The sequence below is a fragment of the Podarcis melisellensis genome (assembly GCF_964234715.1).
Source record: "Podarcis melisellensis genome assembly, chromosome: 2".
Classification (NCBI taxonomy): Eukaryota; Metazoa; Chordata; class Lepidosauria; order Squamata; family Lacertidae; genus Podarcis; species Podarcis melisellensis.
Window position 1 is genome coordinate 21,193,113 of NC_138529.1, and position 15,964 is coordinate 21,209,076.

Here is a 15,964-nt window from a genome sequence, read left to right on the forward strand (position 1 = left end):
AGAGGAGGGATTGAACGATGCTGCTCGTCATATGTTGGCGTCAGTGAGGTTTGCACTTTGAGGGTGAGTAGAAGCCTGGGCATCCCTGCTTCTGATCTATGCTGCAGCTGGCTAAAGATTTCAATACTGGGGTAATTTCCTTCAGCTCACAGTTGAGGCCATAGCTGTCAACCTTCCCTTTTTTTGCGGGAAATTCCCTTATTCCAGCGCCGCTTCCTGCTGCTATCCCGGATTGTTAGATATCCCGTAGACTGTCTCCGGGACAGGTGAGGCTGCTGATCCCTTATTTTCAGGGGTAAAGGTAAAGGGACCCCTGGCCATTAGGTCCAGTCGTGACCGACTCTGGGGTTGCAGCGCTCATCTTGCTTTATTGGCCGAGGGAGCCAGCGTACAGCTTCCGGGTCATGTGGCCAGCATGACTAAGCCGCTTCTGACGAGCCAGAGCAGCGCACGGAAACGCCGTTTACCTTCCTGCCGGAGTGGTACCTATTTATCTACTTGCACTTTGACTTGCTTTCGAACTGCTAGGTTGGCAGGAGCAGGGACCGAGCAACAGGAGCTCACCCCGTCGCGGGGATTCAAACCGCCAACCTTCTGATCAGCAAGTCCTAGGCTCTGTGGTTTAACCCACAGCGCCACCCGCACCCCTATTTTCAGGGCTGCTGATCCCTAATTTTCAAATCTGAAAGTTGACAGCTATGGTTGAGGCAGTAGAGTTTTGGATTGTCCACCTTCCCAGAGTAGCTGGGAGGCCGAGATATCCAGCGTTCAATCTGAACAGCCATATAATATGTTAATCTAGATTGAGCCGGCCTGTGGTATGTGGGAAACCACAGCATGGTGAGTGGGAAAGATTCTTCATAATGTGATTGTGCAAATGGGGCCAACTCATCATTGCAGGAATTAACTTTCCTGCTTCCAGTGGCAGGGTGAGCTGTTGACAACAACTGGCCTATTGAGTGTTGTCTGAAGTCACAGTGGTCCTTTCCCTGACTAATGCACTCCCCCACAGGGAAAGAGCCTTCCCCACCCCCTTCATTTAATTTGAGAGAGTATGAAACGTACCTTACGTGGGTGGCCACCAAAGGCAGTCACTAACACAAGACAACAGTTCCCCAGCAAAGATGATGATATCATAGTCTCGGGGGATTTCACAAGCTCTAATGCTTTGTGATCCCTATAGAAAAACTAAGAACATCTTGCCTAAAAAGATTGTAGGTAACCAGCAGGCCTCTGCCTTGACCTTTCTAATGCAAAGTAGCCGTAATCTGACTTGCTGCAGAATCACTTACATCCTTGGGGATGTAAAATCCTTCGGGGAAATGGGCATCATTATAGTTGGGCATCTTGGTAAGTCTAGATGATATAACTTTCCCCCCTCAGCTCAGAGGGGAGAAAATATTATCCTGTGACACACACACACAGAGGCTGAAACTCAAGAGAAATTATTTCTGCTCTAGTGTCTGAAACATGGAGATGAGGAAGGTGTCTCGTTGCAAGTATGATCCAACAAAAGAGAAAGGGAAAATGAAACATGGCGATGGTTGCAGCTGCAAACTTGATAAGTAATTCAAACAAGAGTTTGGGGTGTGCAATAAAGGAATTCTGTTTGAACTCTGCAACTCCTGAATTCGCAGGTCTGTTGCCAGACCATTTAGTTTCACTCTTGAAACAATATCAAACGGCTCCTCTGCTCTAGCTTTCTGATCCTCGGATTACTGCAAAATTGCATCGCTCATACAACCAGTTTTGGAAAACTTTGGGGGTGGCAGATTTACACAACCCCCTTCACATGTTGATATAACATCTGGAAGGGAACCATTGATGTAGCTTTGCCCCAGCACAGTTGCATGGGCTAGCCCTGTCCACTGCCACTGCGAAAGGTAGCCACATCCACTTCTGCCACCCTGCTCCTGTGACATCCAGCACAGTGGATATTGGAAAGCAATTGGGGTCCCTCTCACTTGGAGAAGCTCTACCCGTGCATATCTGTATTGGACATAGACTTGTTTCCAGGGCTGGATTTAGGTTTGATGAGGCCCTAAGCTACTGAAGGTAATGGGGCCCTTTATATGTCTAGCTGTCCTTTGTCAACAACAAATTGTCACTGTTTTTTGTGTTGAATATATGCTATATGGTAATTTATGGACCTAATAGCCATTTGCACATTTATGGACCTAAAGCCATTTGCACATGCAGAATGTAAGCGCCCTATATATAAAAATGAGCAAACCAGTGATATTTTAGGGAGCAGGCTAGCAGACCGGGCCCATTACTTACATCATAGGAGCCTACACAACACAAAACACTGTTGCTGTACGTAGGTTTTATTTTACAGTCATACCTCTTGTTACGTTCGGTTCAGGTTACGTCTTTTCAGGTTGCATCCCACAGCGACCCAGAAGTACCAGAAAGGGTTACTTCCGGGTCTCGTCGCTCGCGCATGCTGAGAAGCGGCGAATCGTGACCTATGCATGCACAGACGTGCACACATGGGTTGCGTTCTGCTCATGTTGCGAACATGCCTCCAGAACAGATCCCATTTGCAACCAGAGGTACCACTGTATTTGTTTTTTACCTTATATTTTGGAAATGTACATCCAAATGGTACATCCAAATGGTACATTGGCAATGGGCAAGGCTTGGCCACGAGGTCATGTGACACTCGCCCACCCCACACATTCTGGCAATGCATGGAGGGGTTTATGTGAATCTCCCCTTTGGTTCCTCCTTTTCAATCACTGCCATTACAAATGGTATTAAACGAAGAAGAGACTGGGGCAGACCAATGACAGGGAAGGAGCAGAGGTCACCATCTCCCATCATGCTCTGCTGTCCCAATACGTAGGCTGTTTTGAGTGGTGGCGCGACCTGTTAGCAAAATTGCTAGCTGTGTGATTCGATGACGAATGGGTGGGTGTTATGGTGCCCTTCAAATTTCCCTCTGACGTTCCCCAGGCTATCCGAGAGGTGACTGGCTACGTTCTGATCGCCATGAACATCTTCACCTATCTGCCGCTGCAGAACCTGCGCATAATACGAGGGATGCAGCACTATGACGACTCTGGTGACAAGTATGCCCTCTACATCCTCCTCAACTATGGAAAAAATGCCACACATGGCCTACAGCAGTTGGGCTTCAATCAACTCACAGGTGAGCCTTGAGGCTTGTGCTACGCAGCCAGGGATTCTGCACTGCTACTTACTGACTCCTTTTCTGTCTTTGTGGAGGTTAGTGAGCAGATTGTAGCATTCCATGGCCCTGATGAAAACAGTCCCTGGACCAGAAAGTACCAATATAATTTGAAGGTTCTTTGCTCTCCTCTGCCAGGGAATGTCTTAAGCCAGGAGCAATGGAACCCACACCCCCTCCCAAGGTTCCTAGACTCCTACATCCAACTGGCATCAGCCAGAATGACAAATGCTCATGAATAGAAGTTGTAGTCTAGCAGCATGTGGAAGGCCACCAGTTCCCCTCCTTAAACACTTGAGCATCTGAGTGTACTTTTCTATCCCTGCCCCCTGCCCAAGACTAGCTGTGCCACAGCTTCTCTCCACTTCTTCCTGCCACCAGAGGTGTAGCGTGGGTGGGTGGGGGTAGGGGGCCATTGCCCGGGTGCACATTTTTGAGGGGGTGCAATCAGGTGTCCCCATGACAGGCATGGAGCCCTGGCGGCTGAGGTGTGATGGCAGGCAGGTTGGTCTGGTGGGCAGGCAGATTGAGGCAGCAGGAGAGGAGCGTATTGGAGCTGGGCTTCATTCACACACACACATACACACACACACACACACACACACCACACACAGGCTCCACGTGAGCCCCCACCCCAGCTGCCCAGTCCGCCAGGAGGGCGCAACACTTGCTCCACGCTGGACACTGGCAAACCATGCTACACTACTGCATGCCACACATCTCTCTCCCCAGTAGTGCATTCAAAGACATCTTACTCAGTGCCAGGGTTTGGCCTTGAGTATATGCAGTAAAAGGGACGCGGGTGGCGGTGTGAGTTAAACCACAGAGCCTAGGATTTGCCGATCAGAAGGTCGGCAGTTCGAATCCCCACAATGGGGTGAGCTTCCGTTGCCCGGTCCCTGCTCCTCCCAACTTAGCAGTTCGAAAGCATGTCAAAGTGCAAGTAGATAAATAGGTACCGCTCCACTGGGAAGGTAAATGGCATTTCCGTGCACTGCTCTGGTTCGCCAGAAGTGGCTTAGTTATGCTGGCTCTTGACCCGGAAGCTGTACACTGGCTCCCTCGGCCAATAAAGCGAGATGAGTGCCGCAACCCCAGAATCGGCTACGATTGGACCTAATAGTCAGGAGTCCCTTTACCCTTTACCTTTTATATGCAGTAATAGCAAAGAGAGATCCCTTTCAGCATGTGTAGGGTGCTTAAGTTCAGCAGTGAATAATTACAACTACTGCAACCGGGATCTGAAGAGAAGGATGATCAGATAGGAGAGTATGACTTTTAGGTAGGGTTGAGCACCTTGCCGTGTGTGTGTGTGTGTTGTGGTACACTTGCTGGGAGGCAACAATTGATTTGAGATTTGGCACAGTTTCTATGTGCCTTGAAGAATCCACATCTGGGCATCTAAGCTTCGGTTATTTCCCTCAACAGCTTGAAGCAATCCTGAAAACAGAGTGCTTTTTTATAATGTGGAAAGTGCCCTTCCCTCCCTGCTTAGTAGCCACTATGTGGCTCTTTCTACTGGGGATTGGGGCCATGGGCACCCTAGTTTAAGTAGCCTTTTCCAGATTGCCATTCACACTTTGCAGTGGATGGGAGGAAATGGAATGCTTGGTTTCCTTTGCAATTATAAGCTGCTTCAGGCACCCAGTAAAAAAGTATATGGGGCAGACATTGCCCCACGGTTGCTCCCTGCAGGCAAGGCTAGGGCGTATGTGGGGCACTGGGTGGAGCATGATTGCTCAGTGGGTAAATGATTTCAGCATCTGTCACCTTTTACCTTCCCCACTGAGGAGGAAAGTACATTCCACAGCTCAAGATCTTACACCATTGGCTCAGGCAATCGCACGCTATGCCTGGACTCTGTCCTTGTGCAGAACACAATCTCAGTCTAAATGTTTGTTTCAAGAAAAATACATGGGCACCTACCCATCCAGCAGCTGGTTTTGAAATGTTAACTAATGTCCCTTTAAAGTACTCTTTCCAATAGGCATGAGATACCTGGAGACTGTAGTTTGTTAAGGGAATTGTAGGTCTGCAGAGTCATAACCCGTAGCAAACTACAGTCTCCAGGTTTCTTTGAGGGAAGCCATGGTTGTTAAAAGTGGTATAAAGGTAAAGGGACCCCTGACCATTAGGTCCAATCGCGGACCACTCTGGGGTTGCGGTACTCATCTCGCTTTATTGGCCAAGGGAGCTGGTGTACAGCTTCCGGGTCATGTAGCCAGCATGACTAAGCCACTTCTAGTGAACCAGAGCAGCACACGGAAATGTCGTTTACCTTCCTGCCAGAGCAGTACCTATTTATCTACTTGCACTTTGTGCTTTTTAACTGCTAGGTTGGCAGGGAGCTCACCCCGTCATGGGGATTCGAACCACCAGCCTTCTGATCAGCAAGCCCTAGGTTCTGTGGTTTAACCCACAGCGCCATCTGCATCCCATGGTTGTTAAAAGTCGTATAAGAGCGTTTTAAATTTACGGTGTCAGCAGTCATCCTGGTATGTTTGCACAAAGTTTGTGAGCAGGCTGGCTTGACAGTGTTTTGTCCAGCCATGGTTATCCCACTCTTTCTGTCGTATTTCCTCTTCATTTTGCTTATCACGGGTTTTCTGCGCAAGAGCACTGATCGACTTAATTGCACAACTTGCATTTGCCAGCGTGTGATTGAATCCCACCCGAAACTGGCAACCGTGCTCGTGGTTTTGTAACGAGAGTATGACTCTCCCTCAGAGAACATGTAGCACTTTCACCTACAGTTCATAGAATTAGCTGAACTTGTTTGTAGAGTAATCAATTACAAAAGATTAATTTGCAGAGCAGACATGCCCTTACTTGTGACTTTTGGGTACTTGTCTTGGCATCTGTTGCTAGCCCTCACTGTATGTCGTGGTGTGGTGTTGGGAAGGGGAACTGAAGACAAAAAGGAACTGTAATTAGACCCATAAGGCTTGCATCAGTAGTGTGATAGGCAGTGTTTGTGGTTGAATCAATGTACTAGTAAACGTACTAGTAATCTCTTTTGAGCGACACTGAAAGAGTCTAGGAGTTTGAAATCATGTGCACAGAATCCCATTCTTGATCTAGGGGTTGTTACCTCTCCTTTCAACAGCAAAATTCAGCCACTGGTTGAAACCAGATATTGGTTGGTTCTATGCTGAACAACAGCCTGATCTTTTAGGTGCTTCCAGACAGGATTAATTATTATTATTTATTGAATTTATATACTGTACCACTATATCCCTGGAGGTCTCAGGGCGGTTCACAGAAAAGATGGCGATATATAACAGGCATAGACAAACTCGGCCCTCCAGATGTTTTGGAACTACAACTCACATCATCCCTAGCTAACAGGACCAGTGGTCAGGAATGATGGGATTTGTAGTCCCACAACATTTGGAGGGCCGAGTTTGCCTATCCCCGATATATAAAATCAAAATAAAAACAAGCAGCCACATTTTAAAAGGGTATAGGATGTCAATCAGGTCAACCAAAGGCCTGGCACCTAAAGGTGTATAATGGCCTGGCGAACTTCCCTGGGGAGAGCATTCCACAGATGGGGAGCCACTGCAGAGAAGGCCTGTTTTGGTGTTGCCACCCTCCAGACCTCTTGAGGAGGAGTCATATGAAGGAGGGCCTCAGAAGATGATCTCAGGGTCTGGGTAGGTTCATATGGAAAGTGGCGGTCCTTGAAGTATTGCGGTCCTGAGCTGTTTAAGGCTTTGTCTTAAACAATTTGGACAAAGCATCTAGGAGTCTGATGAATTGTGTCATCTTGGAAGTTACTTCTATCATAAAATCCAGTTGTTCTAAAGCACTTCTTCTTTTTTTTAATATTAATCTAGTTTTTCAAGATAGTATACAAAAGAGAACCATAAAACAAATATAAAACAAATCAAAAACATCAGAAACAAAAGCAATTACCGTAGCAACAGTAAAAATGCAAAAAGCAGTAGATATAAAATCACCTAAAATCCTGGGGAATCTTTTTTCTAAAAAATGTCTAAAATGCGGCTCTCCAGGCAACCTTAATTATTATTAGGAAAGCATACAGAGTGGCAGGGGTATTTAAAGAAGAACCTCTGGTGCCAGAAAAACCTATACGCAGCCAGCACAATCCACAGCATCTCCCATGTTGGTGAGGCCAGTCTCTGATGGAGGCTCTAATGAAATGATGGCTTCAGGATGAGGGTAGAAAACATGTTTATCTCGCAGGAGTCATTAGCTATGGATCCTAAATGTCAATCTGCGGCTCTGCCCCTCCCGTTGTTTAACTCTCTGAACTTCTGATTGTATCGGAGAGAACATCTTTACAATCTGAGCTGGAGATAAGCAGGTGAAAGTCCAACCTACAAGAAAGAATTTATGGGTCCACTTAGCCACTTAGCTCGCAGGATTTGACTAGCTGCCAAAGAAGCAGGTTTGTGGGCCACCCTTAGCACACTGCCCCTTTAATTGGCCAGACCTGGTGTTGTACAACAAAGAAAAGCCTTGTAAACAACCTGGGGTTGAGTCCCAATTCAAGGTCAACTCCAGCTACGGTAGAGATAATGGAATTAGTTGAGGAAGGGGGTGGGGGACTGTGGAAGCAGAACTTTGAGGGAAACTAAATCAAATGTGAGAGACTGCTTGTCCTGTTTCTCACCCAGAAACTTTATAAAGAATTTGCATTATGAAAGTCCCCTGGGGTTATCCTGCATGAGAAGGAATGTCAACTGTTTTGCGGCTTGGGCAGGTGACACCTGGCTAAGCAGAGTCTAGATTCCTAAATGGACCCCATTCACACTGTTTCATCTACGGATGTGAACTTTTCCTTCATTTCTGGGCAGGATTGCTATTATATAGTCCTTGCGTCACACCCAAGAAGCAGCTGCATTTGGGGAGAAGGAGGGCAGAAAGGAAAGGACAGTTAGCAATTGGTAAATGGGGGTTTGTTTCTTTGCTCTTTTTCCTTGGTTGGGGTTTGGAAGAGCAGCTCTGAGTGCTGTAATGTTGCTTCGCTATGATTTGCAAGCCAGCCCTCTTAGTTAGGGCTGCCATACGACCTGAATTTCCCAGAAATAGCCGGGATTCGTCCGCCGGAAAGAGCGTCCGGGTGGAATTCGGCCAAAATGAGCATATGGCAACAACTTTGCCCCCCCCCCCAAAGCTCAACAACATTTGTGTCCGGGTTTTGAAATACAGTGGTACCTCAGGTTACATACACTTCAGGTTACAGACTCCGCTAACCCAGAAATAATACCTCAGGTTAAGAGCTTTGCTTCAGGATGAGAACAGAAATCATGCTCCTGCAGCAGCAGGAGGCCCCATTAGCTAAAGTGGTGCTTCAGGTTAAGAACAGTTTGAGATTAAGAGCGGACCTCCGGAATGAATTAAGTACTTAACCTGAGGTACCACTGTATGGCAATCTTATCTTAGTGTCTGGCCAAGGGCAGGCCTGCACAGCAGTTGCCTCCAGGTTTTGTTTAGCTCTAGTGCACAATCGGAATGCCATGGATTGTTCCTGGAAAAGGCATGCAAGGAGCTTGACACCCAGGATGCCTCAACATTGGCATTGAGAACCCAGCTGTGCTGCATCTGATACCGCCCTTGCTGTTCCATCCGTTCTGTAGACAATCGCATAGGAGACCAGTGAAGGCCCAAGGGATTTGGTGCACTGTAAGAGCATTTCCATTGCCCAGAATAAGGCACATGTATCTTACGCAGCAAGATACTGCATATCTTGCGCTCTTCGCTGACAGTTCAGATGTATTTTCTGTGAACACAAGCTCACTTTCAGAGATTGTAAACTATATAAAGGTAAAGGGACCGCTGACCATTAGGTCCAGTTGTGACCAACTCTGGTGTTGCAGCGCTCATCTCGCTTTATTGGCCAAGGGAGCCGGCGTACAGCTTCCAGGTCATGTGGCCAGCATGACTAAGCCACTTCTGGCCAACCAGAGCAGCACACGGAAATGCCGTTTACCTTCCCACCGGAGCGGTACCTATTTATCTACTTGCACTTTGATGTGCTTTTGAACTGCTAGGTTGGCAGGAGCAGGGACCGAGCAACAGGAGCTCACCCTGTTGCGGGGATTCGAACCGCCGACCTTCTGATCAGCAAGTCCTAGGCTCTGTGGTTTAACCACAGCGCCACCCGCATCCCTTGTAAACTATATAGCATGTCTTTGAAAGCTATTTCAGAACCTATTGCTACAATATGATGGCCACGTTTGGACCTACTTTTTGGCTATGCTATACTTCCTTCCCAGATTCAGAAACATAGCCGATTAATCACCATGTCAAAGATGCTGTGAATCTGATTCAGGCTGATAAATTTGCTGCTTATCTGTGGAGTGAGCTCTTTAATTTGGAACTGAATATATGTTCCTGCCATGTGTCCCTCTGTGTTAGGTAGGGTTGGCAATCGCCCGCTAGCCCCTCCGCTGTCCACGCCAGAGAGCCTGGGGTGCCAGAGCCCAAGCCTGAACCAGAGCCGCTCCCGCAGAAAAAACAAAAATAAAAACTCCAAATCCAGGACATTTGCTTTGAAATGTAAACTCCCCCACCCCAGATGAGCATGTAGGATCCCCAAAAGAGGATATGTCTGGGAATTTTTGGACGTATGGCAACCCTATGTTAGGCAAAGCAGCCCAATACAGCAAGGGTAATCCAGACATGAAAATACCATATTTACTTGAGTCTAATACGTCATCGAATTGAACCACACCTTAATTTTCGCAATGTAATTTGACCAAAAACAGTAATCTTGTGCTCATGGTTTCTCATGCTGATTCAAGTCCTGCTAGCATTCTATAGGATAAAGAATCTCTGTACCCAGAACTGAGTGCAAGCAGATCTGTATTGGATTGGCTCTGTACCATGTATCCCCTTAGCAGATGTCCAGCGTGGTTGCCTATGGTGTTTTGCAGGGCAGAGGGACTGGGATAACGTCCCCTTCTTTCTTCACTCAACAAGTAATCAATATCATTAATGCTGACTTGATCAGTGGCTAAGCGAGTATGCATTTGCAAGCCATTATATGTATGCTTTACCAAAAGGTAACATATATCTCAAGGGACGTGGGTGGTGCTGTGGGTTAAACCACAGAGCCTAGGACTTGCCGATCAGAAGGTCAGTGGTTCGAATCCCCGTGACGGGGTGAGCTCCCGTTGCTCGGTCCCTGCTCCTGCCAACCCAGCAGTTCGAAAGCACTCCAAAGTGCAAGTAGATAAATAGGTACCGCTCCGGCGGGAAGGTAAACGACATTTCCGTGTGCTGCTCTGATTCTCCAGAAGCGGCTTAGTCATGCTGGCCACATGACCCGGAAGCTGTACGCCGGCTCCCTCAGCCAATAAAGCGAGATGAGCGCCGCAACCCCAGTCGGCCACGACTGGACTTAATGGTCAGGGGTCCCTTTACCTTTTAACATATATCTCATATATATGTTATTCTGATTAAAGCTGCCTTGAGTTGGGTTTGCCCTGAAAGGTGAGGTGACCTATAAATCTTCAAAATAATAATGATAATTAATTTATGATGATGCAAGGACTTAAAGTTTCAGTTTCATCTCTCTGTTCACAGGACCACAGCCAATGGATGTTGCCTCAGAAATTGGCTATATTAATCTGAATGCAGACAGATGCATGTGCAAACATAGATTAGAAAAGCATGGAGACCCCAACTTAGATTTTAGCATGGAGCTACTATATCAGCCATGGGGAATCTACGGCACTCCAGATATTATTGTCCTACAACTCCCACCATTCCTGCCCATTGGCCATGTTGCTTGGGGTTGATGAATGTTAGAGTCCAGCAATATATGGAGGGCCACAAGTTCCCCACCCCTGACATACGTCCTTCAGTTGAGCACTACTGGTTGGTTGAGTATGAAGTCTTCCGTAACCACTGGAAGTGGCTGTTTGTGAAATCTGAGTTCTTGGCTATCATGTCAGCAGAGCTAAGAGGAAGACAGACAGCCGAGAACAGGCCTCTGCATGTTTTAGGTACCTGCCCCAACCAGTCTGTTGGGTTGATGTTGATGTTGTTGTTGTTCAGCTACTGTGGCACCAAAAAAAGACAACACCTATCTATCAGCTTTCCCATCGCTTGATCTTTCTGTTGGCTGACAGAACAACCCTTGGCGGAGGAGACATGGCTTTTCAGAATTACCTGGGCAACATTCCCTGCTGTATGGAAGTGCCTGCAGCGTTTCATGGATACTACAAGTATTTCACATCACTAATATTTAGCGCTTAAATACATAATTGCAGACGTGTACTGCGTTCCTTGTAAGGGAAAAGAAGGTCGATGTCTCAGCCTAAAGTAGATTGTTAAAGGGCTGTGGGAAGAATTGTGGAATTGACAAGGCGTAGGAGGCCAGGGAAGAGCTTTGTGGCAGTGGAGCAATGTGAAAGGCGATATTGCAATGCTGATTTGGGAAACATTTGGTCAGATATCCCCCCTACAAAAATCCATGTGCATACCCTTGAATATTTCTCCGATGAAAAAACAGGGAGGTCCGTTGTTGTTGTAGTAGTACTATTTATACCCCAACCATCTGACTCAGTTGTTCCAGCCACTCTGGGTGGCTTCCAACATACATAAAAACATAATAAAACATTCAACATTACAGGGCTGCCTTCAGATGGCTTGGGGGGCGGCGGGTCGCATAACTCCATACCCTTCAACGTTCCTCCAATGAAAACGTTCAAAGGAAAAAGCGGGACATTCTGGGATCAAATCAGAAACCGGGAGGCTTCTGTAAATCCAGGACTGTCCCTGGAAAACAGGGACCTTTAGAGGGTCTGCGTGTGTAGTGCATTGACTGGAGATGAGATCAGGGTTCGGATCCTCACTGAGCCATGAAACTCACTAGGATCTCAGCCCAATCTATTATACAGCGTTGTTATGAGGATAATATTGGGGGAACCATGTTTACTATCTTGAGCGCCTTTAACACATGACACCTCCAAATGGGTAACCAAGGCCCATAAGATGAGAGCTGGAAAAAAGTAAACAAAAGTCAGGGTGAGGTACAGTGGTATTTCTGGTTACGAACGCTTCTGGTTAAAAACGCTTCGGGTTACGAACTCCGCTAACCCGGAAGTAGCTGCTCCTGGTTGAGAACTTTGCCCCAGGATGCGAATGGAAATCGCGCACCGGAAGCCCCATTAGCGACAGCGCGCCTCAGGATAAGAATGGTTTCAGATTAAGAATGGACCTCCGGAACGAATTAAGTTCATAACCAGAGGTACCACTGTACTGTGAAAGCACCAATTTCATCCAGCCAGCAAGTGCAAATTTAATAAATAGTATTTATATCCAGCCTGGCTTGGGTATAAATGGCCTACCAGCCACTTATAGGGAGGATGATATACCTATTTGCTTATATAGTCATACCTTGGACTCCAAACGCCTTGGTACTCGGATGTTTTGGCTCCTGAATGCCGCAAACCTGGAAGTGAGCTTTGCAAACGTTTTGTGAACGTTCTTTGGAACCCGAACGTCCAATGGGCCTTCCGCGCCTTCTGATTGGCTGCAGGAGCTTCCCGCAGCCAATCAGAAGCCGCACTTTGGTTTCCAAACGTTTTGGAATTTGAACGGACTTCCAGAACGGATTCCAAGGTATGACTGTATATCCGAAGAATACTTTGGAAGTCTGAAAAACATAGTGGTAGCTCCCAGCCCTCTGCTGGTAAGGACTCATCAAGTCTCCAGAACTCAGTTTGTTAAGCAGCTTGCTGTTAAGGGACACACACACACGTACACACACACACACACACACACACACACACACACTCCTTTTGCTGAAGGATGACAAGGAAGCAAGGGAGACTGTGGCCACAGTTGTATAGGCATTTGCCTGGGAGCAAGCCCCACTGAACTCCTGAATAGACATGTATAGGATTGTACTGTAAGTGCGGGCAATGAGTCGCTCCACAAAAATGGCTCGAGGGAAAGTAGTAATGACAGCAACTTTGTTTTTAGTGCCAGATCAAGACTCAGCGATTTGCTCAGGCCTTTGTAAGGTAACTTGTTTAATTTAGCGAGCACATACGCTGGAAGACCGAAGTCTGCTTTGCTGTTTTTAGAGACTGCCTTTTTAATTACGCTTTTATCTTGTTCTTGTTCCCTCTGTGAATCGAAATGGATTTGTGTATTGTTTTAATTTGTTCGGTGTTATGGTTGTGCCCTGCCCTGGGTTGATTGTGATGAAAGGCTAGGCTATAAATATATTTAAATAGAATAATGCATAAATAAGAAGTTGGTGGAGAAGAGGTCTGAAGGGAAAAAGGAGACGGCTCAGCAAAACCATAGAAATGAGAGTTAGGCAGTGATCATAACAGTGGAGAGAATTATCATAATAGTGGAGAGAATTCAGAGAGTGGGGAAACCTCTTTGGGAGTCCATCCTAGCCCATTTCAGATTTTATATGATTCTGTGGAGCTAAAGGAAGTGGGACTGCACATGCTTGTCTTCCATAAGTTCATAATCTGTTCCGGAAAGAGTTCTGAAAAAGGTTGCTTTCATTTTCAGTACAGTGGTACCTTGGTTCTCAAACTTAATCCATTCCAGAAGTTCGTTCCAAAACCAAAGTGTTCCAAAACCAAGGCACGCTTTCCCGTAGAAAGTAATACAAAATGCATTAATCCGTTCCAGACTTTTTTTAAAAAAAAAACCTAAAACAGCCATTTAACATGACTTTTACTATCTAACGAGACCATTGATCCATAAATGAAAGCACAATCAATCAGTAGCTGAACTGGGTTCCACACAGTCACAAAAAAGAGCCGCAAAAACAAGCAGGATAAATAGCAAAAATAGTCATACCTCAGTGTAACACTCAAAACGGAAGTGTGGGACTCAAATTGGAAGCGCAACACTCAAAACAGAGCACGTTTGGTTTCCGAAAAGAGTTCGCAAACCAGAACACTTCCTGGTTTGCAGTGTTTGGGTTCCAAATTGTTTGAGTACCAAGGTGTTTGAGAACCAAGGTACCACTGTATATGGAAGCTAGATGTGCTCAGTGTGCATGCTGGCTATATCTCACACAGATATTTTGGTGTCTCACATCTCCCAGAAGGAAAGTGGTCACAGCTGCCTCTTACTGTTTTTCAGAAATCCTGTCTGGGGGTGTCTACATTGGGAGGAACCAGCAGTTGTGTCATGCGGATACTATCAATTGGGGAGACATCGTCCGGGATCCAAGCTACCCTACAGTGATCCAAAAGAACGCAGACAAGTGTGAGTATTGGCTAAAAGTAGGGTGTGTGCTTGCACTCGTATTCCCCTGTCTGGCCTGCCAATATTTTGTGTTTACACAGGAGTAATAGTAATAGTAATTTATTATTTGTTCCCCAGCCACTCTGGGCGGCTTCCAACAAAGATTAAACGTACATTAAAATGTCACACATTAAAAACTTCCTTGAACAGGGCTGCCTTCAGATTCCTTCTAAATGTCAGGTAGTTGTTTATCTCTTTGACATTTGATGGGAGGGTGTTCCACAGGGCGGGCGCCACTACCGAGAAGGCCCTCTGCCTGGTTCCCTGTAGCTTAGCTTCTCACAGTGAGGGAACCGCCAGAAGGCCCTCGGCGCTTGGCCTCAGTGTCTGGGCAGAACGATGGGGGGTTGAGATGCTCCTTCAGGTACACTGGGCCAAGGTCGTTTAGGACTTTAAAGGTCAACACCAACACTTTGAATTGTGCTCGGAAACGTACTGGAAGCCAATGTAGGTCTTCCAAGACCAGTGTTATATGGACTTGGTGGCCGCCCCCAGTCACCAGTCTAGCTGCCGCATTCTGGATTAGTTGTAGTTTCCGGGTCACCTTCAAAGGTAGCCCCACGTAGAGTGCATTGCAGTAGTCCAAGCGGGAGATAACTAGAGCATGCACCACTCTGGCTAGACAGTCTGCGGGCAGGTAGGGTCTCAACCTGCGTACCAGGTGGAGCTGGTAGACAGCTGCCCTGGATACAATGCAACCCCATGCAGCCATTTCCTCTCTTCTCTTTTCCCTGCTACATTTGTGCCCCATTTTCTTTCTGCAATGCAAGAACCCAGGAAATCTTCCATCCGGGCCGTCACCAGACATAAACCTGCCTAGTTTCAACAAGGTGACTCCTTCACATGCTTCCTAGTCAAAGTCCTCCACCACTGCATCTTTATTGCGCTCGTTCTGTTTTGGGGCTTTTATACCAGTTGTCTTTTAAGTTTATTGTGTCTTTACTGCAATACGATTTTATTGTTATGTTTTTAGCCTTTGTTTTGTGTGTGTGCAACCTAGAGAATTAATTCTTATGAGGTTCCTGAAAACATATATCAAATAAATCCAAACTGGCTCAGACCATAACCAATCTAAAATGATCTTTAAATAGAGCACCTGTTTGCTTGCAGAAGGTCCCAGGGTCAAACTCTGGCATTTCCAGGTAGGGCTATGTGTATCCTTGGTATGAAAACATAGAGGGAGGAAAATACATATATTTATACTCCTTCGAAATAGCTGCTTTTGACCTCTAAATTGAAACTAGAGAATGTTAAGTGAAGCCTTATCTTTCTAGCTGTCTCACTATTTCATAATATACTGCATAACTGGAAATAATAAAATAAAAAACTAATATATACAAAAGAAAGAAAGAAACCATGGAGGACCACTGCCAGTCAATGCAGATAATTGGTTTGACTCTGCATAAGACAGATTCCTCTCTGCCTGTGTCAAGCTGCTCTGCAAGCCCTTTCAGGTAAAGAGTGGGGTTAAAACACTTTGAATCAGGTTCCATGCATATTAAGCAAATCGCA

The 15,964-nt window shown here is 46.3% G+C and overlaps 1 protein-coding gene across 1 annotated transcript in view; it reads left to right on the plus strand.

Moving 5' to 3' along the window:
- The window catches only part of ERBB3 (erb-b2 receptor tyrosine kinase 3), a 90,577-nt gene that overhangs the window by 45,030 nt on the left and 29,583 nt on the right, over nt 1-15,964 (plus strand). Inside the window, exons 3-4 of the mRNA XM_081898510.1 lie at nt 2,959-3,154; nt 14,288-14,413. Of these exons, the coding sequence (XP_081754636.1) occupies nt 2,959-3,154; nt 14,288-14,413 (322 nt within the window). The remainder of the gene's footprint in view (nt 1-2,958; nt 3,155-14,287; nt 14,414-15,964) is intronic.